The sequence below is a fragment of the Oncorhynchus nerka genome, linkage group LG8, assembly GCF_034236695.1.
Source record: "Oncorhynchus nerka isolate Pitt River linkage group LG8, Oner_Uvic_2.0, whole genome shotgun sequence".
NCBI classification, from domain to species: Eukaryota; Metazoa; Chordata; class Actinopteri; order Salmoniformes; family Salmonidae; genus Oncorhynchus; species Oncorhynchus nerka.
This window is the reverse complement of record NC_088403.1, coordinates 13027596-13054270: the sequence shown is the minus strand read 5'-3', so window position 1 is coordinate 13054270 and position 26675 is coordinate 13027596. Positions and strand designations below refer to the sequence as shown.

Genomic DNA, 26675 nt, shown 5'->3' with positions numbered 1-26675 from the left:
TTAAATACATTTTTACACACGCACAGCTTTGGATGTGACCAGTACAACAGGTCTCTGACTCAATGTACAGTTCAGTGTCATGTGATGTAAGGGGATTTAATCATGATTACAAGACCAGATCCATTTAACAGTCAGTCTGTACTCCACTAACCTGTCTAATATACTGATTCTTAGTGTTGGACTAGTAATGAGGTTGCCAAGTTCAAATCCCGAGCTGACAAGGAACAAATCTGTGTGCCCCTGAACAGGCCTTGTTCCAGGGGCATTGAAAATAAGAATTTGTTCTTAACTGTTTGCCTAGTAAAATAAAAGGTAAATAAAAAATACTGCACAGGCTTAACTTACTGAGCATCCATCCAGCTCACTGTTAAACCCACTATGCGGAGTTGGATCTATGATCTGTTACAGTGGCTCTGTTTCTCTAGGATTATAGCAAACACTGTACATGTTTTCAGGAAACAGAATCTACTGTAGACAATCTGCCATTCAGATATGTTGTCCCTTTAACTAGGCAAGTCAGTTAAGAACAGATTCTTATTTACAATGAATACCGGGAACATTAACGGCCTTGTTCAGGGGCAGAATGACAGATTTTTACGGGGCATTTCAGGAACCTTTCAGTTACTGGCCCAATGCTCTAACCACTAGGATCTAGGTTACCTGTGTTTCTACGAGAGCAAACCCGTGTTTTCAGGAAAGCAGAAACAGACAACATAGAGATGTCCCTCCCGATATATAAAGTCTGAAGAACCACTGACTGAATGAGGAATTATTCTAAACGTTGAATTTGGGGGCATTTGATAACCCTTCGTCTCCTGTCCTGTCTCCTCGGGCAGGCCTGTGATGAACCTGGAGCGGCCGGTGGGTGTCCGGGGCCTGGATATGGAGCAGCGGACGGGGGGTGTCCGGGGCCTGGATATGGAGCAGCGGACGGGGGGTGTCCGGGGCCTGGATATGGAGCAGCGGACGGGGGGTGTCCGGGGCCTGGATATGGAGCAGCGGACGGGGGGTGTCCGGGGCCTGGATATGGAGCAGCGGACGGGGGGGAAGCTGGGGAAACTGACCCTGGGCTTCCAGAGGAGCTCTACGTCAGACGACGACTCAGGTTGTGCCCTTGAGGAATACGCCTGGGTACCGCCTGGACTCAGACCTGAACAGGTGAGCAGCACGGCATCATCATCATCATCATATCCTCATGTGTCTGTTGAATAGTCAACCACAAGCTTCTCCAGTAACTACGGTCGCTAACAACGACCACCTCAATGGCATCACATAAAGTCAGTAAATGAATGCATGTGTATATGTGTTTGATGCCTCTGCTAAGTCAAGATCACGGTCAACAGCATCATCACCTTCAGTCAAATTAGACGGAGATACATGACTGTAACTATAACATGATGGAGATACATGACTGTAACTATAACCTGTAAATATAACATGATGGAGATATATGACTGTAACTATAACATGATGGAGATACATGACTGTAACTATAACCTGTAAATATAACATGATGGAGATATATGACTGTAACTATAACATGATGGAGATACATGACTGTAACTATAACATGATGGAGATATATGACTGTAACTATAACATGATGGAGATACATGACTGTAACTATAACATGATGGAGATACATGACTGTAACTATAACATGATGGAGATATATGACTGTAACATGATGGAGATACATGACTGTAACTATAACATGATGGAGATACATGACTGTAACTATAACATGATGGAGATATATGACTGTAACTATAACATGATGGAGATACATGACTGTAACTATAACATGATGGAGATACATGACTGTAACTATAACCTGTAAATATAACATGATGGAGATACATGACTGTAACTATAACCTGTAAATATAACATGATGGAGATACATGACTGTAAATATAACATGATGGAGATACATGACTGTAACTATAACATGATGGAGATACATGACTGTAACTATAACATGATGGAGATATATGACTGTAACTATAACATGATGGAGATACATGACTGTAAATATAACATGATGGAGATACATGACTGTAAATATAACATGATGGAGATACATGACTGTAACTATAACATGATGGAGATACATGACTGTAAATATAACATGATGGAGATACATGACTGTAAATATAACATGATGGAGATATATGACTGTAAATATAACATGATGGAGATACATGACTGTAACTATAACATGATGGAGATATATGACTGTAACTATAACATGATGGAGATACATGACTGTAACTATAACATGATGGAGATATATGACTGTAACTATAACATGATGGAGATATATGACTGTAACTATAACATGATGGAGATACATGACTGTAACTATAACATGATGGAGATACATGACTGTAACTATAACATGATGGAGATACATGACTGTAACTATAACATGATGGAGATACATGACTGTAACTATAACATGATAACCTGTAAATATAACATGATGGAGATACATGACTGTAACTATAACCTGTAAATATAACATGATGGAGATACATGACTGTAAATATAACATGATGGAGATACATGACTGTAACTATAACATGATGGAGATACATGACTGTAACTATAACATGATGGAGATATATGACTGTAACTATAACATGATGGAGATACATGACTGTAAATATAACATGATGGAGATACATGACTGTAACTATAACATGATGGAGATACATGACTGTAACTATAACATGATGGAGATACATGACTGTAAATATAACATGATGGAGATACATGACTGTAAATATAACATGATGGAGATACATGACTGTAAATATAACATGATGGAGATACATGACTGTAACTATAACATGATGGAGATACATGACTGTAACTATAACATGATGGAGATATGATGACTGTAAATATAACATGATGGAGATACATGACTGTAACTATAACATGATGGAGATACATGACTGTAACTATAACCTGTAAATATAACATGATGGAGATACATGACTGTAACTATAACATGATAACCTGTAAATATAACATGATGGAGATACATGACTGTAACTATAACTGTAAATATAACATGATGGAGATACATGACTGTAACTATAACCTGTAAATATAACATGATGGAGATACATGACTGTAACTATAACCTGTAAATATAACATGATGGAGATACATGACTGTAACTATAACATGATGGAGATACATGACTGTAACTATAACATGATGGAGATACATGACTGTAACTATAACATGATGGAGATACATGACTGTAACTATAACATGACTGTAACTATAACATGATGGAGATACATGACTGTAACTATAACATGATGGAGATACATGACTGTAACTATAACATGATGGAGATACATGACTGTAACTATAACCTGTAAATATAACATGATGGAGATACATGACTGTAACTATAACATGATGGAGATACATGACTGTAACTATAACCTGTAAATATAACATGATGGAGATATATGACTGTAACTATAACCTGTAAATATAACATGATGGAGATACATGACTGTAAACTATAACCTGTAAATATAACATGATGGAGATACATGACTGTAACTATAACATGATGGAGATACATGACTGTAACTATAACCTGTAAATATAACATGATGGAGATACATGACTGTAACTATAACATGATGGAGATACATGACTGTAACTATAACATGATGGAGATACATGACTGTAACTATAACATGATGGAGATATATGACTGTAAACTATAACCTGTAAATATAACATGATGGAGATACATGACTGTAACTATAACATGATGGAGATACATGACTGTAAATATAACATGATGGAGATACATGACTGTAACTATAACCTGTAAATATAACATGATGGAGATATATGACTGTAACTATAACATGATGGAGATACATGACTGTAAACTATAACCTGTAAATATAACATGATGGAGATATATGACTGTAACTATAACATGATGGAGATACATGACTGTAAACTATAACCTGTAAATATAACATGATGGAGATACATGACTGTAACTATAACATGATGGAGATACATGACTGTAACTAACATGATATAACCTGTAAATATAACATGATGGAGATACATGACTGTAACTATAACATGATGGAGATACATGACTGTAACTATAACATGATGGAGATACATGACTGTAACTATAACATGATGGAGATACATGACTGTAACTATAACCTGTAAATATAACATGATGGAGATACATGACTGTAACTATAACCTGTAAATATAACATGATGGAGATACATGACTGTAACTATAACATGATGGAGATACATGACTGTAACTATAACCTGTAACTATAACATGATGGAGATACATGACTGTAACTATAACATGATGGAGATACATGACTGTAACTATAACATGATGGAGATACATGACTGTAACTATAACATGATGGAGATACACGATGATGGACAATAGACAATACTGTGTTGTCATCCATTGGATTGAGTTGGATGAGTCCAGAGTTTCGGCTCGAGGTGGAAACAGAACATCTGGTAGGGCTCTCTGGTGAGATCTCTCTCTCTCTCTCTCTCTCTCTCTCTGGACATTCTCTCTCAGAGAATAGCAGCTATGACTATTCTCTCTCTCTCTCTCTCTCTCTCTCTCTCTCTCTCTCTCTCTCTATTCTAACACACACACACACACACACACACACACACACACACACACACACACACACACACACACACACACACACACACACACACACACACACACACACACACACACACACACACACACACACACACACACACACACACACACACACACGTCACAGGGACTTAAAGCCAAGTGACAGGGTGTTGCCATCTTCCTGAGGTGAGGCTGAGATGCAGCGTTGAGTGTAGAACACAAGGGGCCAGTTCACCATACCTCTGGACCTGGAACAGTTCATGACTCTCCTCCTGGGGAGAGGTAGCGGGAGCTGTTGGTGACAGATCACATCACAGTGACCATTGGTTGTAATCCATATCTGAATGTAACAAAACACAGCAGGCAAACTGAATGTCCATCCACATAGATAGGCTAATACTAGACCCCGACCTGCCAGGAGGAATCAATCCACTTCTAATGTTAACTGTTGGAGATCAAGAGGAATCAGTCCACTCCTAATGTTAACTGTTGGAGATCAGGAGGAATCAGTCCACTCCTAATGTTAACTGTTTGGAGTCCACTCCTAATGTTAACTGTTGGAGGAGGAATCAGTCCACTCCTAATGTTAACTGTTGGAGATCAGGAGGAATCAGTCCACTCCTAATGTTAACTGTTGGAGATCAGGAGGAATCAGTCCACTCCTAATGTTAACTGTTGGAGATCAGGAGGAATCAGTCCACTCCTAAGTTGTTAATGTTAACTGTTGGAGATCAGGAGAATCAATCCACTCCTAATGTTAACTGTTGGAGATCAGGAGGAATGCTGACATAAAAAGGGCTTTATAGATCCATTTGATTTGATTTGTAAATCCCCTTGGTGGTGAGATGTGGAGTCACACTATTTGTCAGTGTCACAAACTGTGGACATTACAGCACACAGAGAATAGCAGCAATATGACTATTCTCCAACTCTACTGATGTCTCCTGACAGATTCTACATCTCTCTCTGCCCCGATATTCTAACAACCCCTCACAGGCATAGAATTCCTGTGACACACACACAGACACCCCCCCTCCACACACACCACACACACACACACACACACACACACACACACACACACACACACACACACACACACACACACACACACACACACACACACACACACTGCCTTCCACTGAGATCTGACTGAACACAGAAGTGTGGCCATCCGAGACAAATCCTCAAACAAACTGCAGCCAGACTTCAGGCTTTAATGTTTAATGTCTGGAGTCTATAAATACAGACATACTGACATGCCATTCGCCCCTCCTGCAGAGTGCCTGTGATCTCCTGGAAATGTTCGTCTGGAGGAGCGGGGACAAAGTAGGATAGAGTCAACACTGATCTATACGATTTAAGACAAATAATAATCATGGTAACGCAGGTCGTCATGTCAATGTTTTTCAGTGTTTTCCAACAATGACAGTTATGTTTCAGAGTGAGTCAGTCTAGGGCTAGGCTATACATCCCATGGTTTAGAGTTCTGTTTCAGAGTGAGTCAGTCTAGGGCTAGGCTATACATCCCATGGTTTAGAGTTCTGTTTCAGAGTGAGTCAGTCTAGGGCTAGGCTATACATCCCATGGTTTAGAGTTCTGTTTCAGAGTGAGTCAGTCTAGGGCTAGGCTATACATCCCATGGTTTAGAGTTCTGTTTCAGAGTGAGTCAGTCTAGGGCTAGGCTATACATCCCATGGTTTAGAGTTCTGTTTCAGAGTGAGTCAGTCTAGGTTTCAGAGTGAGTCAGTCTAGGCTAGACTATACATCCCATGGTCTAGAGTTCTGTTTCAGAGTGAGTCAGTCTAGGGTTAGACTATACATCCCATGGTTTAGAGTTCTGTTTCAGAGTGAGTGAGTCAGTTTCTGAGTCAGCTAGGGGCTATACATCCCATGGTTTAGAGTTCTGTTTCAGAGTGAGTCAGTCTAGGGCTAGGCTATACATCCCATGGTTTAGAGTTCTGTTTCAGAGTGAGTCAGTCTAGGGCTAGGCTCTACATCCCATGGTTTAGAGTTCTGTTTCAGAGTGACTCAGTCTAGGGCTAGGCTATACATCCCATGGTTTAGAGTTCTGTTTCAGAGTGACTCAGTCTAGGGCTAGGCTATACATCCCATGGTTTAGAGTTCTGTTTCAGAGTGAGTCAGTCTAGGGCTAGACTATACATCCCATGGTTTAGAGTTCTGTTTCAGAGTGAGTCAGTCTAGGGCTAGGCTATACATCCCATGGTTTAGAGTTCTGTTTCAGAGTGATTCAGTCTAGGGCTAGACTATACATCCCATGGTTTAGAGTTCTGTTTCAGAGTGAGTCAGTCTAGGGCTAGGCTATCCATCCCATGGTTTAGAGTTCTGTTTCAGAGTGAGTCAGTCTAGGGCTAGACTATACATCCCATGGTTTAGAGTTCTGTTTCAGAGTGAATCAGTCTAGGGCTAGACTATACATCCCATGGTTTAGAGTTGTGATTCAGTCTAGGGCTAGACTATACATCCCATGGTTTAGAGTTCTGTTTCAGAGTGAGTCAGTCTAGGGCTAGGCTATACATCCCATGGTTTAGAGTTCTGTTTCAGAGTGAGTCAGTCTAGGGCTAGGCTATATTTCCCATGGTTTAGAGTTCTGTTTCAGAGTGAGTCAGTCTAGGGCTAGACTATACATCCCATGGTCTAGAGTTCTGTTTCAGAGTGAGTCAGTCTAGGGCTAGACTATACATCCCATGGTTTAGAGTTCTGTTTCAGAGTGAGTCAGTCTAGGGCTATACATCCCATGGTTTAGAGTTCTGTTTCAGAGTGAGTCAGTCTAGGCCTAGGCTATATTTCCCATGGTTTAGAGTTCTGTTTCAGAGTGAGTCAGTCTAGGGCAGAGTGAGTCAGAGGGCTAGGCTATACATCCCATGGTTTAGAGTTCTGTTTCAGAGTGAGTCAGACTATACATCCTAGAGGCAGAGTGAGTCAGTCTATACATCCCATGGTTTAGAGTTCTGTTTCAGAGTGAGTCAGTCTAGGGCTAGGCTATACATCCCATGGTTTAGAGTTCTGTTTCAGAGTGAGTCAGTCTAGGGCTAGGCTCTACATCCCATGGTTTAGAGTTCTGTTTCAGAGTGAGTCAGTCTAGGGCTAGGCTATACATCCCATGGTTTAGAGTTCTGTTTCAGAGTGAGTCAGTCTAGGGCTAGGCTATACATCCCATGGTTTAGAGTTCTGTTTCAGAGTGAGTCAGTCTAGGGCTAGGCTATACATCCCATGGTTTAGAGTTCTGTTTCAGAGTGAGTCAGTCTAGGGCTAGGCTATACATCCCATGGTTTAGAGTTCTGTTTCAGAGTGAGTCAGTCTAGGGCTAGGCTATACATCCCATGGTTTAGAGTTCTGTTTCAGAGTGAGTCAGTCTAGGGCTAGGCTATACATCCCATGGTTTAGAGTTCTGTTTCAGAGTGAGTCAGTCTAGGGCTAGGCTCTACATCCCATGGTTTAGAGTTCTGTTTCAGAGTGAGTCAGTCTAGGGCTAGGCTATACATCCCATGGTTTAGAGTTCTGTTTCAGAGTGAGTCAGTCTAGGGCTAGGCTCTACATCCCATGGGTTAGAGTTCTGTTTCAGAGTGAGTCAGTCTAGGGCTAGGCTCTACATCCCATGGTTTAGAGTTCTGTTTCAGAGTGAGTCAGTCTAGGGCTAGGCTATACATCCCATGGTTTAGAGTTCTGTTTCAGAGTGAGTCAGTCTAGGGCTAGGCTATACATCCCATGGTTTAGAGTTCTGTTTCAGAGTGAGTCAGTCTAGGGCTAGGCTCTACATCCCATGGTTTAGAGTTCTGTTTCAGAGTGAGTCAGTCTAGGGCTAGGCTCTACATCCCATGGTTTAGAGTTCTGTTTCAGAGTGAGTCAGTCTAGGGCTAGGCTCTACATCCCATGGTTTAGAGTTCTGTTTCAGAGTGAGTCAGTCTAGGGCTAGGCTCTACATCCCATGGTTTAGAGTTCTGTTTCAGAGTGAGTCAGTCTAGGGCTAGGCTCTACATCCCATGGTTTAGGGGTTCATAGTACTACCGTACTATTACCTCTTTTTTTTGCTGGAATGTTGTTGAAATATATTTGTCTCAGTTGCTTCCCTCTATTTTCTCTGTTAAAACCAGTCGACTTTTAAATCAAATCAAATCAAATTATATTTGTCACATACACATGGTTAGCAGATGTTAATGCGATTGTGGCGAAATGCTTGTGCTTCTAGTTCCGACAATGCAGTAATAACCAACGAGTAATCTAACCAAACAATTCCATAACAACTACCTTATACACACAAGTGTAAAGGGATGAAGAATATGTACATAAAGATATATGAATGAGTGATGGTACAGAGTGGCATAGGCAAGATGCAGTAGATGGTATCGAGTACAGTGTATACATATGGGATGAGTAATGTAGGGTATGTAAACAAAGTGGCATAGTTTAAAGTGGCTAGTGATACATGTATTACATACAGATGGCAAGATGCAGTAGATGGTATAGAGTACAGTATATACATATGAGATGAGTAATGTAGGGTATGTAAACATTATATTAAGAGGCATTGTTTAAAGTGGCTAGTGATACATTTTTACATCAATTTCCATTATTAAAGTGGCTGGAGTTGAGTCAGTATGTTGGCAGCAGCCACTCAATGTTAGTAGTAGCTGTTTAACAGTCTGATGGCCTTGAGATAGAAGCTGTTTTTCAGTCTCTTGGACCCTGCTTTGATGCACCTGTACTGACCTCGCCTTCTGGATGATAGCGGGGTGAACAGGCAGTGGCTCGGGTGGTTGTTGTCCTTGATGATCTTTATGGCCTTCCTGTAACATTGGGTGGTGTAGGTGTCCTGGAGGGCAGGTAGTTTGCCCCCGGTGATGCGTTGTGCAGACCTCACTATCCTCTGGAGATCCTTACGGTTGTGGGCGGAGCAGTTGCCGTATCAGGCGGTGATACAGCCCGACAGGATGCTCTCGATTATGCATCTGTAAAAGTTTGTGAGTGCTTTTGGTGACAAGCCAAATTTCTTCAGCCTCCTGAGGTTGAAGAGGCGCTGCTGAGCCTTCTTCACAACGCTGTCTGTGTGGGTGGACCAATTCAGTTTGTCCGTGATGTGTACGCCGAGGAACTTAAAACTTACTAGCCTCTCCACTACTGTCCCGACGATGTGGATAGGGGGGTGCTCCCTCTGCTGTTTCCTGAAGTCCACGATCATCTCCTTTGTTTTGTTGACGTTGAGTGTGAGTTTATTTTCCTGACACCACACTCCGAGGGCCCTCACCTCCTCCCAGATGTTGTTACCTACCCTCACCACCTGGGGGCGGCCCGTCAGGAAGTCCAGGACCCAGTTGCACAGGGCGGGGTCGAGACCCAGGGTCTCGAGCTTGATGACGAGTTTGGAGGGTACTATGGTGTTAAATGCTGAGCTGTAGTCGATGAACAGCATTCTCACGTAGGTATTCCTCTTGTCCAGATGGGTTAGGGCAGTGTGCAGTGTGGTTGAGATTGCATCGTCTGTGGACCTATTTGGGCGGTAAGCAAATTGGAGTGGGTCTAGGGTGTCAGGTAGGGTGGAGGTGATATGGTCCTTGACTAGTCTCTCAAAGCACTTCATGATGACGGAAGTGAGTGCTACGGGCGGTAGTCGTTTAGCTTTCTTGGGAACAGGAACAATGGTGGACCTCTTGAAGCATGTCTTGAAGCAGACTGGGATAAGGATTGATTGAATATGTCCGTAAACACACCAGCCAGCTGGTCTGCACATGCTCTGAGGACGCAGCTGGGGATGCCGTCTGGGCCTGCAGCCTTGCGAGGGTTAACACGTTTAAATGTTTTACTCACTTCGGCTGCAGTGAAGGAGAGTCCGCAGGTTTTGGTAGCGGGCCGTGTCAGTGGCACTGTATTGTCCTCAAAGCGAGCAAAGAAGTTATTTAGTCTGTCTGGAAGCAAGACAACCTGGTCCACGACGGGGCTGGTTTTCTTTTTGTAATCCGTGATTGACTGTAGACCCTGCCACATACCTCTTGTGTCTGAGCCGTTGAATTGCAACTCTACTTTGTCTCTATACTGACGCTTAGCTTGTTTGATTGCCTTGCGGAGGGAATAGCTAAACTGTTTGTATTCGGTCATGTTTCCGGTCACCTTGCCCTGGTTAAAAGCAGTGGTTCGCGCTTTCAGTTTCGCGCGAATGCTGCCATCAATCCACAGTTTCTGGTTTGGGAATGTTTTAATAGCTGCTGTGGGTACGACATCGCCGATGCACTTTCTAATGAATTCGATCACCGAATCAGCGTATTCGTCAATGTTGTTGTTGGATGCAATGCGGAACATATATCCCAATCCACGTGATCGAAGCAGTCTTGAAGCGTGGAATCAGATTGGTCGGACCAGCGTTGAACAGACCTGAGCGCGGGAGCTTCCTGTTTTAGTTTCTGTCTATAGGCTGGAAGCAACAAAATAGAGTCGTGGTCAGCTTTTCTGGAAGGAGGGTGGGGGAGGGCCTTATATGCGTTGCGGAAGTTAGAATAACAATGATCCAGGGTTTTACCAGCTCTGGTAGCACAATCGATATGCTGATAGAATTTAGGGAGTCTTGTTTTCAGATTAGCCTTGTTAAAATCCCCAGCTACAATGAATTCAGCCTCAGGATATGTGGTTTCCAGTTTACATAGAGTCAAATAAAGTTCGTTCAGGGCCATCGATGTGTCTGCTTGGGGGGGAATATATATGGCTGTCATTATAATCGAAGAGAATTCTCTTGGTAGATAATGCGGTCGACATTTGATTGTGAGGAATTCTAAGTCAGGTGACCAGAAGGACTTGAGTTCCTGTATGTTGTTATGATCACACCACATCTCGTTAATCATAATGAATACCCATCCGCCCCTCTTCTTACCAGAAAGATGCTTGTTTCTGTCGGCGCGATGTGTGAAGAAACCAGCTGGCTGCACCGACTCCGATAGCGTCACTCGAGTGAGCCATGTTTCCGTGAAGCAAAGAACGTTACAGTCTCTGATGTCTCTCTGGAGTGCTACCCTTGCTCGGATTTCATCAACCTTGTTGTCAAGAGACTGGACATTAGCGAGTAGTATGCTAGGGAGTGGTGCGCGATGTGCCCGTCTCCGGAGCCTGACCAGAAGACCGCTTCGTTTGCCCCTTTTACGGTGACGTTGTTTAAGTTCGCCGGCTGGGATCCGATCCATTGTCCTGGGTGGTGGGCGAAACACAGGATCCGCTTCGGGAAAGTCGTATTCCTGGTCGTAATGATGTTGAGTTGACGTTGCTCTTATCCTCCCGACTGTATGTAATGAAACCTAAGATTACCTGGCGTACCAATGTAAGAAATAACACGTAAAAAAACAAAATACTGCATAGTTTCGTAGGAACGCGAAGCGAGGCGGCCATCTCTGTTGGCGCCGGAAGTCTATTAAGTCCCAATGTGGCATCAGCTATACATTCTTACAAAATAAGGTTCCAAAACAGTTCTACAGCTGCCCCCATGGGAGAACCCCTTTTGGTTCCAGGTAGGTTCCATCCTTAGAAGAAACTTTTTCGGTTCCATGTAGAAGAGGGTTCTACATGGAACTCAAAAGGGTTCTTCAAAGGATCATCCTACGGGGACAGCCGAAGAAACCAAGGTGCTGTGTAGAACCTAAAAGGGTTCTAAGAGTGTACAAGCTATTATAAATACATGTTCACATCCTGTTTCAGTTAGTGCAGTAACATGCAACCTCAGCAGATCGTTACTGTGGCCTGTTAGCCTGTGGGGCTAGAGTGGTTGAGAGTGTTTTATGCCTCCTTCCTAGTGATGCTGACTGTGTGGCTGTAGCATCATTAACACTGGCTGCTTTCTTTACAGTTCAGCTCCGACTGCAAACAGGGCTGGCCTCTGACTCCAGGCTATGTGGCACTTTCCCAAAGCTCTCTCTCTCTTTCCCAAAAGCTCTTCTCTCTCTCTCTCTCTCTCTCTCTCGCTCTTCCTTCTATCTCTCCCCCACCCTCTCATTAACCATGAGCACACATGGAAGTAATGAAGGTCTGAAATCAACAGGAGGCCTCCCAAGCCAAATACCTTGTTTTTGTAACCTTACCCCCCCCCATCCCCTTGTTTCCCAGCCCTTCACTCTCTACACCTCTAGAATTTGTGGAGGCAAAACAGGGTCTTCATATTTCATAGATAGTCATGAACTCATGGTGGAGAGATGGAAACATTCATCAAGAAAAGGTAGTTGGTTGGTGGGATAACTATTGTAAAAATGGTCAATCAGTCAACGGAAGCACCAGTCTTGTATGAACTGTGACCTGAGTGATTTTCCACTGACTGACTGTGACTGACTGACTGACCCTGGCCTTTGTTGGCATATCATGGTGGATCTGGCCCGAACAAAGCTCTTTAAGCAGCTGTGATTGTGCTCTTGTCCTGGAGCCCAGTGGGGTATTTATGATGCAGGGCAGTACAGATCCTGGAGGTATGCCTGGTCTTTTAGGGTGAGCATCACCCTCCAACTGAACTACTAAACCATTAAGACCAACCAGGAACATGTGTGATTGAAGGTGGATTTGCAGTATGACAGAACTAAGACTGTTCTAACCATTCCCTCCGTCCCCCCGTCCCTCCGTCCCCAGGTACAGCAGTATTTCTCCTGTCTTCCAGAGGACAAGGTCCCTACGTCAACAGTCCTGGAGAGAAACACAGGATCAGACAGCTGCTCTACCAGCTGCCGCCTCATGACAATGAGGTAAGAACTGAACCCAGGACAGAGAGTTAATCTACTGGGTCTGCTCTACCAGCTGCCCCCTCATGACAATGTGGTAAGAACTGAACCCAGGACAGAGAGTTCATCTACTAGTTCTGTATTCACATAGTCTCGGTTCACCCAGAACTAAAGTCTCAGGTAATGGGTCAGCTGCTTGATTAGGTTCTGGGTCCATAAGTGTTAAGAGAAGGAATTAAGAGATGCTAGAACGAGGAACGGAACCGGAACGAGGAGCTCCACCCTCTCTCTGTGCAAGTTACGGGTTGAATGTCCCCTCCCCTTCCAAATTCGAAGGATGCTAACACCTGCAAAATCGTGATTAGTCCGAATAACCTGCGAAACACCTACTGCTGCTCGTTATCCCACAGATCACATTCCAATTCCAACAGATTCTACGGTACCAGTTCAATTTACATACATCTGTCCATGAGAGATTAGTATTCACAAACCCGATCCTAGACACTCTTTGTGAATACAGGCCCTGGTCCCAGATCTGAATGTGCTTCACCCAGACAATGATAGTCAGTGGAGATGGCTTTAACCACACAGATCTGGGATCAGGCCAGGTTAATGCTAACTAAAGAATGTCACCTCGTCACAGTGGAGGTATTCTAGTAAAGACAAACCACTCACATCGCCTACTACGATTGCCATAGTAACATATGGTGCATAACTGCATTTAAACACAACCGGATCCTTGTAATGTCTTTCTAGATTGTAAACCAGCACTCCTTGGACCCACATTGTAACCCACGCCTTTAGTCAGCACAGTTTACACTGGGAGATGTGCAGAGGGGCTATGTGAGGCTATCACAGAGGGCATCTTTGACTGCTCTGCTCCAGTCCTGTAGGTGGGCAGGCGTTTGTTCCTTGGAACAATAAAGCGTCTGACTGAGTGACTTTATGATGTTTGCTGCCAGGCTCAGAGCAGAGCAGCATACTGCAGCAGGGGAGAAGGGGAGATTCCAGGCATAGCTGTGGTTTACAAGGCCTCTGTAAAGTAGGGCACACGCACACACACACACCAGAGAACGTTTAGAGAGCGGCGCTCCGAGGGCTCTCGTTGTGTACCAGCGTTGTTTGCTGTGTTAAGGGAACCACAAAGCCCATTGTTGGTTGTTAGTCTTCCGCTCGTTTTTATTTATCTGTGTGGTAATTGTCTGCTCTAAACATCAGGCTTGATGTGTGCACGTTCATGCCAACCTTGGGGTGAGCCTCCAGGGGAAGAACATGTGTTCTTCCATAACATAACCATAATATACATCTGTGGTGGAAGCAGTGAGGGTTTAGGTTTTATCTGTCAAATCTGAGTTGGTGTCATTTCTCTCTCTCTCTCTCTCTCTCCCTCTATCTCTGTCTCTCTCTCTCTCTTTCTTCTTCTCTCTCTTTTCTCTCTCTTTCTTCTCTCTTTCTCTCTCTCTCTCTCTCTCTTTTCTCTCTTGCTTCTTCTCTCTCTTTTCTCGCTCTTTCTTCTCTCTTTCTCTCTCTCTTCTCTCTCTTTCTTCTCTCTTTCTCTCTCTCTCTCTCTTCTCTCTCTCTCTCCCCCTCCCTCTCTCTCTCTCTTCCCCCCCTCCTCCCAGGTACGGTACTGCCACTCTCTCAGTGAGGAGGAGAAGAGGGAGCTCCACATGTTCAGTGTCCAGAGAAAGAGAGAGTCTCTGGGGAGAGGAACCCCCAGGATGCTCCCCCGAGCCCTGCAACACACCCTCTGTGAACATGTACGTTCACATACACACACACACACGTTCGTACACATACACACCCACTCACACTGCGAGTACAAACTCTATCCATATCTTATAAAACATTTCCATACAAGTCTGGAAGGCGAGTAAGAAAATCTCTCCCAAATGACGTTAAAGCCAGTAAATATGTCTCTCCCTTCCTCATTACATGTCAATCCTATAAAGACCTGCTTCTCCCTCCTGAAGCTCTTCCTGTAGGCAGAGCAGCAATCCTATAAAGAGCTGCTTCTCCCTCCTGAAGCTCTTCCTGTAGGCAGAGCAGCAATCCTATAAAGAGCTGCTTCTCCCTCCTGAAGCTCTTCCTGTAGGCAGAGCAGCAATCCTATATAGAGCTGCTTCTCCCTCCTGAAGCTCTTCCTGCTAGACAGAGCAGCAATCCTATATAGAGCTGCTTCTCCCTCCTGAAGCTCTTCCTGCTAGGCAGAGCAGCAATCCTATATAGAGCTGCTTCTCCCTCCTGAAGCTCTTCCTGCTAGGCAGAGCAGGAAACGACAACAAGCTAACAATACAGGGCAGTACATTAGTTGTTTATTTCAAGACTTACCGACCCCCTTTGGCCTCGCTCTGTTCTATTCTAAAATGTTTGTGCGTCCCAAATGGCATCCTATTCACTACATAGTGCACTTCTTTTGACCAGGGCCCAGGGGGAAGTAGTGCACGATGTAGGGAATAGGGTGCCATTTGGGACCCTAAAGCTCCAGTGATAATGTGAGGATTTAATCAAGGGCAGAGTCTGTCTAATTAACAACTAACCCACTCAGAGGGAGCAGAGAGGAGGAAGTGTGGACATTAGGAGCTCATGCTCAACCCGAGCGTGGAAGTTATTCCAGGAAAAAGAATGGGCCCAATTTCCTGCAGTCAAAAATAAATGTTAACAAGGTGTTGCGTTCATTTCAACTGTACCACTGGTCAGCAGGCACCCGTTAACCCAGTGCTCTACAGACTGTACAATAAACTCTCTCTTTCTCTCTCTCCCTCCCTCTCAATTCAATGGGCTGTTTTTGGCATGGGAAACACATGTTTATATTGCCAAAGCTTGTGAATAGAATTGATCACAGTTTGGCTTGTTGACAGCCTTCAGATCTTGTTTAAAGAGACTTAGTGCTGTACAATAGATTTAGTTCCAGCTTGTGAAATGTAATGGTCATAGTTTGGCTTGTTAAAGGGCCTTAAAAACTAATTTAGAAGCACATACCATAAGTCCTTTCTGATCACTGTGGACTAGTGACCACATACCATAAGTCCTTTCTGATCACTGTGGACTAGTGACCACATACCATAAGTCCTTTCTGATCACTGTGGACTAGTGACCACATACCATAAGTCCTTTCTGATCACTGTGGACTAGTGACCACATACCATAAGTCCTTTCTGATCACTGTGGACTAGTGACCACATACCATAAGTCCTTTCTGATCACTGTGGACTAGTGACCACATACCATAAGTCCTTTCTGATCACTGTGGACTCGTGACCACATCCTATGAGACTAGTGACCACATCGTATTAGACTAGTGACCACGTCCTATTAGACTAGTGACCACATCCTATGAGACTAGTGACCATATCCTATTAGACTAGGGACAACATCCTATGAGACTAGTGACCACATCCTATTAGACTAGTGACCACGTCATATTAGACTAGTGACCACATCCTATTAGACTAGTGAACACATCGTATTAGACTAGTGACCACGTCATATTAGACTAGTGACCACATCCTATTAGACTAGTGACCACATCCTATTAGACTAGTGACTGGCATGTTGTAAAGGCATGGCTGGTTTGAGTGACTGAGTACTGGCATGTTGGAATACTACCCGTACAGACAGAGACAGAGAGAGAGACAGAGAGAGAGAGAGAGAGAGAGAGAGAGAGAGAGAGAGACATAGACCGAGAGAGATAGAAAGAGAGAGAGACATAGATAGAAAGACAGAGAGAGAGCGACAGACAGACAGAGAGATAGAAAGAGCGAGAGAGAGAGAGACATAGACAGAGATACATAGAAAGAGAGAGAGACATAGACATAGACAGAAAGACAGAGAGAGAGAGAGACAGACAGAAAGACAGAGAGAGAGACAGAGAGACATAGACAGAAAGACATAGAGAGAGAGAGCGACAGACAGAGAGATAGAGAGAAAGAGCGAGAGAGAGAGAGACAGAGACATAGACAGAAAGACATAGAGAGAGCGACAGACAGACAGAGAGATAGAAAGAGAGAGCGAGACTCACAAAGCGGCATAGCTTTGCCCATAGCTGTAGTTTTGATTACTGTACCTTCAGGGGACACACGACACCCCAGTTTCCAAGGCCGATGGTGGCTTGGTAATAATGGACAACAGCTGGGGTGTCCTGTGGTCCTAGTGCTCACACCTGGGTTCAAATAGTATTTGAAATAATTTCAAATATTTTAGCCTGGCTTGATTGAGCTAGAATAGCACAATTGGACCACTGCCCATCTGTCACTCTAGGCAGGTTAAAGCAAGCAATTCAAGTATTTGAACGATTTCTAATAGTATTTGAACCCAGGTCTGGCAGTAGTTATTTAAAGACTGATGACTGTATGTTCAGACATGCTCTGGTGAGCTTTCTGGAATCATACAATCTGAAGGGATGAGACTATATTATAGTGTTTGGTTTTACTTAAACATGTACGGAACAAAACAACACAGACACAAGGACACAAACACCATAACAATTGACTCATTCCTTGGTGTTTTGTGTGGACTGATACCCCATTGTTTAAAACATGTTGTTTTATCCCCAGTGTGGTGAGGGCATTAGTGGAGGAGAGATGGCCATCTTTGCATTGCGGGCGGGTCCGGGGCCGTGCTGGCACCCAGCATGCTTTGCGTGCGCCACGTGTCAGGAGCTGCTGGTAGACCTTATCTACTTCCACCAGGATGGAAAGATCCACTGTGGACGACACCACGCTGAGCTGCTGAAACCACGATGCTCAGCCTGCGATGAGGTGAGATCACTGTGTGTGTGTGTGATCAATAACCTGTGATGAGGTTAACTCATTGCAGACATGAAACATTGAAGTGTTGGCTTAAAACAATGGCAAACTTTTTTTTCAACATACAGTACAGTAGTTAGGCTTTAGTCAGTCTGCTCATTAAACACTGGAGATAGACAGTAGCCTACTGAAGCGATGTGACTGTCGTGTCTTTGGCTATGCCGGATTAAGTGATATGACATGCTATTCTATAAAATCCTTTCTCTGTAATTCAAATGACCTGATTGAGCTAATCAGGTAAATGTAATTAACTAGAAAGTCGGGGCACCACGAAATAATATTTATAGAGCTGTTATCTTCCGAATAAACTCTTAAAGACTCTTAAATATTTTATATCAATAGCAGTCAATATTAATCGTCACCTTATTTCAGTCTCATCTGAAAGTTGTCAATTATTGGTTATCTTCACGAACCCTGGCTAACAAGTTGAATCAGCAATACAAAATTGGGTTTAAATATTTATTTACTAAATACCTAACTAATCACACAGAATGAATCATACCTTGATTACAAATTATGTCATAAAGGAAATCGTCCTTTGCGGACGGAACAGATATGACAGCTGGTTACCCAAAGAAAAGGGGGCTGGGTTTGAGTGAAAGAGCGGGAAGACTGAAGAACAAAGGGAGAAGCAATGTCTCTGTCGGGCCGTAGGCAGCTACTCTATCATAAATACAGAATCTTATGCATTCTAAATTACCGTCCATTTCGAAAAGGAAAATGCAATAAATATTTGGAAGGTGGAAGGCCGTGTTGCCTTTGAAGAGGCCGTGTTGCCTTTGACATCCTTTGAAGAATGTCTCTGGTGGTAAATTGGATACGTTGTAGTACCGTCGTTGTGTGCTAGATGGGATACTCTGTCTGTTCTTTCCTAGCCCACGTTTGCAGCTAATGTTGCTAACTCGACAGCTAGGAGGTCTCACTTCTGTAGTGAATAAGAGTTCAAAGTTCATACCATTCGCAACCAAAGCTCACGCTGAGGTTGGCTTCGTTCTGTAGTTATTATCTGAACCCTCTGACATCGGACCGTCATCCTAATGTATCCGGAACAGGAGGTTACATTTTCGTCAAGGGCTTTTATATAGTGGAGGGAGAAGGGTGTGTTTCATAGTTTATAGCCCATGTCTCTTCACAGGGGCGGGCCACTGATTGAGTAGAGCCCTGACCTTATGAAAACACAAATCCCTAATTTGGAAGCCAAAATTACATTTAATCTTTTCACCAATAATTTTATATTCAAACATTTAAATTGCACAACAATTCCATGTGAATCTGATAACTATAATGTGTAGACTTTCCACTGTATCGTGTATGTCATCCTATCATTGATGAGAATGTCTCAGATGACAACCGAACTGACATCATATTCATTAAGTACCAATGCATACGTTTAACTGGTTGGATTACCAAAATATGGTTCATTTCCCCCCACCTTCTGATGTTCTCAGAATCTCTGTTTAACAAAGGCTATTCAAGAGTCCCTCTGTAGTCAAGAGAGAGGGAAGGGAGAAAGGTGTTTATGGGGGGGTAATAAACCTTACCCACAGGCCAACGTCATGACATGACCAATAAGCTTATTGCACAATTAGTAACTGAAGTTGAATTCATCTTGTGTTTGTCTGTTTCCTAATTATTCTATAAGTAGCAGACAGTATTTAAACATGTCTGTTTATCCCCCCCCCTCAGATAATCTTTTCAGATGAGTGCACGGAGGCCGAGGGGCGTCACTGGCACATGAAGCACTTTGCCTGTTTCGAGTGTGAGACGGTGCTCGGCGGTCAGCGATACATCATGAAAGATGGCCGCCCCTACTGCTGCGGCTGCTTTGAGTCTCTGTACGCGGAATACTGTGAAGCCTGCGGGGAGAATATAGGTGAGTCAATATCTCTGGTTCATATGTGGTCAATCTATACCCGATTACTGGAATAAATAAAGAGTTGTTGACATAATGTGTAGCCTGTTGCTGAAGCCTTTTAAAGATGTTGCTCTACATTCACCACCTCTCCCTCTCTTCCCTCCCTCCCTTCTTGCCTCCACCAGGAGTGGACCATGCCCAGATGACCTACGAGGGTGTCCACTGGCACGCTACAGACACGTGTTTCTGCTGTGCCCAGTGTAAGAGCTCCCTGCTGGGCTGTCCCTTCCTTCCCAAGCAGGGCCGTATCTACTGCTCCAAGGCCTGCAGCCTGGGAGAGGACGTCTACGCCTCAGACTCCTCCGACTCGGTCTTCCAGTCCGCCGGCTCTCGTGAATCCCGCCAGAGTCACATGGGCAAGAGCAGCCACCCGGTGGCTGAACAGTGGAGGCAGTCCCAGCTCTTCAGCCCGGTTGCAGTGGCTGACTATAACAAGACTCCTAGTCTATATGGAGACAGAGGGGACAGAGAAATGGATATTGTGGGTCAAAAGCTGTCCCACATGAGCTTCACTGAGGAGCACACCTGGAGGGACCGAGAGGACGCTCCGGAGGATCCAGAGGAGTGGGCCGAACACGAGGACTACATGACACAGCTCCTGCTCAAGTTCGGGGACCGCGCCGGGGTGTTCCAGACGCAGCCTTCAGAGGAACCCGGCACCAGTAGGTCAGCCGAACCCTGGCTGAAGCCTGAGACTAAACCAGCCTCCACCACTACCAGTCCCACGAACCAGAGCCACCTGCCTGAGATGTACTGGGCCCAGTCCCAGGATGGGCTGGTCAGTAAGAAGCACCTGCCTGAGATGTACTGGGCACAGTCCCAAGACGGGCTTGGGGATTCGGCTTATGGAAGCCACCCGGGCCCTGCTAGTGCCAGAAAGATCCATGATCTGGAGCTGGACCAGGGGCTGATGGACCAGAGGGTTAGCGCTGGGGGAGCAGGGTTATGGATGCTGGACCCCAGGGAGTGGTGTGAAGACTCTCTGGAGTGTATCACAGACGAGCTGAGGAAGACTGAGTACAGTGTCGGAGACTCCATGGACTCTCTAGCCCTCTCTAACATCACTGGTAAGAGTTCATATCACATGCGCTTCTTTGTTCACTGTAAAACAGTGTTTGGTGAACTTCTGGTGAAAGTAGTCTGGTAAAGGTAGTCGGCGATCAGTTATTAATTCCAGTGTAATAATGGAGATTTACATGGAACAGGAAAAGATAGTATAAAAAGCCATTAAACAAAATAGCTACAGTAATTAGCTACAGTAAAGAACTCTTGTTTTCCTGCTTCTGTCGAGTAACACAGCTTTATATTGTCCTGTCCTCCCAGGTGCGTCAGCAGATGGAGACAGTAAGGAGGGTCAGATCCTCTACTCTCTCCACAACCTGCTGGACCCAGAAGACTGTGAGAAGATGAGCATCATGGGCACCCTCAACTCCTCCATGCTTCACCGCAGCACCAACTCTCTGATTCACCAGGAGGGGGCAGCAGACCAGGAGGAAGAGGAGGTGCGGAGGGGGGCACAGAGGGTACAGGGGCCGGTGTCTTTGCCCCTCCCACCCCTCCCTCCTAAACAGGAGGTTCCACCACCTCACCTTCAGCTGCCAGTGTTGAGGAGGAGCAGGTCCCAGTCCACACGGCCACCTGGCCAGCAGATGGTCAAGTTCTCTGAGGACACGGTGGATAACGGGTCTTGCCAGAACCTGGCGGTGCGTCAGCCTCCTCAGAGTGAGAGGACGCGTCGGAGGGTGTACCACCACGAGGACCCCGAAAGGCCACACCGGCACCACCACGGCCGCCACCACAACCGTAGAACCCGCTCGGACAACACTCTTAACCTCCTGCCTAAGGAACGGGTGCAGAGGCCCTACGAGGGACATGGTCTGAGTTCCCTTCAGGAACACCACGCGGCCCTCTTCAACCAACCTGGCCCTGGTGCTCACAGGCCACCAACCTATCCCCACACCACTTCAGACTACTCCCTCCAGGCTCGGGGTGACCGGGATCGCGACCGCTTCCTAGGTGGCCTGTACGCTGACGAGGAAGACTGGTGCTCCACCTGCTCCTCCTCTTCCTCAGACTCTGAGGAGGAAGGTTACTTCCTGGGGCAGCTCATTCCCCAGCCCAGGGTTCCTAGCAGGTATCAATACTACACTGAGGACTTCCCAACACGCGTTACGGCCATGTCACCCAACGACTCACGGACTAAATCCAGAAAGAAGGGTCACAGAGGCAAGAACTGCATCATTTCATAATCTAGATGTACATTCTCTGTTTTACTTCCAGCACTAATCATTTGTGGACAGGTGAGACCAGTTCTTTGTAGTTGGACTTGCTGGACAAAACATTGTCCATATTATTGGACTTCTTATTATGGGTCATGTCTAAAACTCAAACCATGCCAGAAGACCTAAAAAAAGAAGAAGACATTTTCTCCTTTTCTTTTTATAAAATTCATCAAAAAACACCTTTTTAATTTTTTTTTTTTTACATTGTATGATAAACCATTGAAAGTATTCCAGCAATACCATTGTGTGCATTAAATGGCAATTAATGCACTATTGTTATTGCTGACAGGGAAAGGAATAGTTAGTAAAGTAGACGTCTAGGGACTAACCAACATAATTATTTAATAGTACAAAATATGAATGTGTATATTAAGTTAAAATGTTAATACTGGTATTTTTATATCCCTGAGTTTTAACTAAGATTTTTCTGGTTTTGATGTAAACAAAGTTGGCGTAGGGAGGCGGGACAGGCTGTTGTCGTAGTAACAAGCAGAGCTATTTCGCACGCATCAGTTGTCAACCAATCAAGGCTTTACAAAAAACAAACCAACTATTGCCAGAATACAAACCATCTGCTTACTCAAATCAAAATGCCATAATATAGTTGCTCTTAAACCTCTCAACTTCAAAGTGATACCCTGAGTCTTCGCTGTATTCCAATGTTAATTCTCTAACACGCTTGTCCCTCAGGGTGTAAAATACAACATAAAACCAACCTGTCCAGATTCAGTTACATCACAGAGCTCTTCTCCAGTTACATTACAGAGCTCTTCTCCAGTTACATCACAGAGCTCTTCTCCAGTTACATTACAGAGCTCTTCTCCAGTTACATTACAGAGCTCTTCTCCAGTTACATTACAGAGCTCTTCTCCAGTTACATTACAGAGCTCTTCTCCAGTTACATTACAGAGCTCTTCTCCAGTTACATTACAGAGCTCTTCTCCAGTTACATCACAGAGCTCTTCTCCAGTTACATCACAGAGCTCTTCTCCAGTTACATTACAGAGCTCTTCTCCAGTTACATCACAGAGCTCTTCTCCAGTTACATCACAGAGCTCTTCTCCAGTTACATCACAGAGCTCTTCTCCAGTTACATCACAGAGCTCTTCTCCAGTTACATCACAGAGCTCTTCTCCATACATGCCCTTTATACAGCGCAAGTCATTGTACCATGAATACTTAACTGTTATGTGATGTAAAGAAGCTTTTAATAAATATTCTTACCAAACGTTTCAGAAAATGTTTCAGCTTTTTGTATGTACTAGAATAACTGATTTGGTAGCGTTTTTAGACATAGTAAATATTCAAATATACAATGCAAATAACTTGGTGTTTAAGCAGTGCACCTAAACCAAACAGACCCACAAAGTATCATCGGATGGCACCAAACCTGATACGTGAATGGTAGATACTACATAGTCTACTAGACCGTTTACATAATAAAAACCATCTTTATTATTGTTACACTCAAAAATCATCAAAGACGTGTCAGTTCCACATATAGAAAGTTGAGTTGAGCATCTGACGTTTAGAAAGTGTTTTGTTTCTTCTCCCAGCCAGAGAAAAGTAGCACTGGTGGTGATACAACACTCTGTCAGGAAACACAACATGGAATCCCACTTAGCAGGCCAGTGCCATACTGGCTGAAGTAGAACAGTCAGAATAACACATTTTCCATACAAAAGAAAAGCCAGAACATGAATATTCTCAGACCATACAAGACTTTACACAAGTAGCACAATCCTACTCCCAGGCAAGTAGCACCAAAAGTCTTGCTTCAACTGCAGCAATCTCAAATCAAATGTACCTAGCAGGAAGAGTTCATAAAACAAGAACTGGACTCATCCAATACCAGTCAAAAGTTTGGACACACCTACTCATTCCTGGGATTTTCTTTATTTTTGCCATTTTCTACATTGTAGAATAATAGCGAAGGCATCAAAACTATGAAATAACACATATGAAATCATGTAGTAACCAAAAAAAGTGTTATATTTGTTATAACATATATAACATATATTGTATAGTTGCAATTCTGACAGCTTTGCACTCTCTTGGCATTCCCTCAACCAGCTTCACGAGGTAGTCACCTGGAATGCATTTCAATTAACAGATGTGCCTTTGTTAGAAGTAAATTTGTATAATTTCTTTCCTTAATGCGTTTGAGCCAAACATTTGTGTTGTGACAAGGTAGGGGTGGTATACAGAAGATAGCCCTATTTGGTAAAATACCAAGTCCATAGTATGGCAAGAAGAGCTCAAATAAGCAAAGAGAAACGACTTTAAGACATGAAGGTCAGTCAATCCGGAAAACGTCAAGAACTTTTAAAGTTTCTTCAAGTGCAGTCGCAAAAACCATCAAGCACTACGATGAAACTGTCTCTCATGAGAACCACCACAGGAAAGGAAGACCCAGAGGATAAATTCATTAGTTACCAGCCTCAGAAATTGCAGACCAAATAAATGCTTCAAGTATCAGACATTAACTGTTCAGAGGAGACTGCGTGAAATCAGGCCTTTATGGTAGAATTGCTGCAAAGAAACCACTACTAAAGGATTCCAATAATAAGAAGAGACTTGCTTGGGCCAAAAAACACGAGCAATGGACATTAGACTGGTGGAAATCTGTGCTTTGGTCTGATGAGTCCAAATTTTAGCTTTTTGGCTCCAACCGCCGTGTCGTTGTGAGACGCAGAGTAGGTGAACGGATGATCTCCACATGTGTGGTTCCCACCGTGAAGCATGGAGGAGGTGGTGTGATGGTGCTTTGTTGGTGACACTGTCTGTGATTTTAGAATTCAAGACACACTTAACCAGCATGGCTACCACAGCATTCTGCTACGGATGCCATCCTATCTGGTTTGCACTTAGTGTGACTATCATTTGTTTTTAAACAGGACAATGACCCAACACACATCCAGGCTGTGTAAAGACTATCTGACTAAGGAGAGTGATGCAGTGCTGCATCAGATGACCTGGCCTCCACAATCACCCTACCTCTACCCAATTGAGGTGGTTTGGGATGAGTACGACCACAGAGTGAAGGAAAAGCAGCCAACAAGTGCTCAGCATATGTGGGAACTCCTTAAAGACTTTTGGAAAAGCATTTCAGGTGAAGCTGGTTTAGAGAATGCCAAGAGTGTGCAAAGCTGTCATCAAGGCAAAGGGTGGCTACTTTGAAGACTCTCAAATATAAAATGTGTTTTTATTTGTTTTACACTTTCTTGGTTGCTACATGATTCCATATGTGTTATTTCATAGTGTTGATGTCTTCAATGTAGAAAATTGTAAAAATAAAGAAAAACCCTTGAATGAGTAGGTGTGTCCAAACCTTTGACTGGTACTGTAGTAGCAGAGCATTGTTTGTGGTACCAGTAGATACTGACCTATAACACTTCACACATCATCATTAGATTACCAGTTCAGTAAAAAACACTGATGACCAGTCCCTATGGTTACACTGGTTAACAACAGTTTTAAAATCAGTAAATCCCAGATGAACTATTAGTCTAAATTGACATACCAGTTCTACTTGTTAAGGACATTGTAGAACCAATACCCCCATCGGGTGGTGAGGAAGTAGCTGAACAGGACTTTGAACACCGTTTTTGACAACATGGACTAATTACTGCTGGACATTATCAGTACATATGGGTCACCTCGTGCACGTCTGGCCTGAAACCCAGAATGATGGGAAAACATGGGGCCAATACGGCTCAAGATATCCACAGTCATAACACATGGCAGACCCCTGGGAGTCCTGCCCTCACTGTATGCCGGAGGCCCCCAAAAAAGACTGGACTTGATTGGCTCCCTTACAGTAAGATGGGACGCGATTGGCTGTCTGTCTCAGGTGGAGGGTTCCGGTTGCCGTACGACCTCAATCACCTGATCCAGATCGGTGATGAAGTGCTTGAGGTCGTCAAGGCAACGCTCCCTGATCTCTCCCAGGTTCTCTCGGAGTGGAGTCTGCAGCTGCTTCTCCAGATTGGCGTCCTTAGCAACCAGCATCTTCACTACCATGCCAAACGTCTCACAGTCCTGCCGGTACACCTGGAAAACAACAACACAACATCAGAAACAGGAGCCAATAATACATCATTTTGGTCATTTGCTCTTAGATGCAGATGCTCTTATCCACAAGGAATTTCAGTCAGTGCAATCTAATACAACAAGCACAATACAACATGATCAACAAGTAGTGAACATCTTCAACTACAGAGCTGGAACAAATGAACAGCACTAGCTGTTCAGAGATTAGGAACATCAGTACTTCCTTG

At 44.0% G+C, this 26675-nt stretch overlaps 2 protein-coding genes across 7 annotated transcripts in view; one reads left to right on the top strand and one right to left on the bottom strand.

Annotated features, from left to right (window-relative positions):
• Positions 1-842: 842 nt before the first annotated feature.
• Positions 843-23152, top strand: prickle1b (prickle homolog 1b). The gene is given in 8 exon segments (XM_065021357.1): positions 843-1158; positions 13302-13335; positions 13338-13414; positions 15013-15150; positions 17947-18150; positions 19885-20071; positions 20239-21180; positions 21437-23152. Coding segments are annotated over 8 exon segments (2823 nt in total). The 5' UTR covers position 843; the 3' UTR covers positions 22363-23152.
• Positions 23153-23826: 674 nt separating this feature from the next.
• The window catches only part of pphln1 (periphilin 1), a 57356-nt gene continuing 54507 nt past the window's right edge, over positions 23827-26675 (bottom strand). For all 6 annotated transcript variants that reach the window (XM_065021360.1, XM_065021358.1, XM_065021363.1 and 3 more), the window contains exon 10: positions 23827-26448. In XM_065021360.1, the coding sequence (XP_064877432.1) occupies positions 26245-26448 (204 nt within the window). In that variant the 3' untranslated portion in view covers positions 23827-26244. The remainder of the gene's footprint in view (positions 26449-26675) is intronic.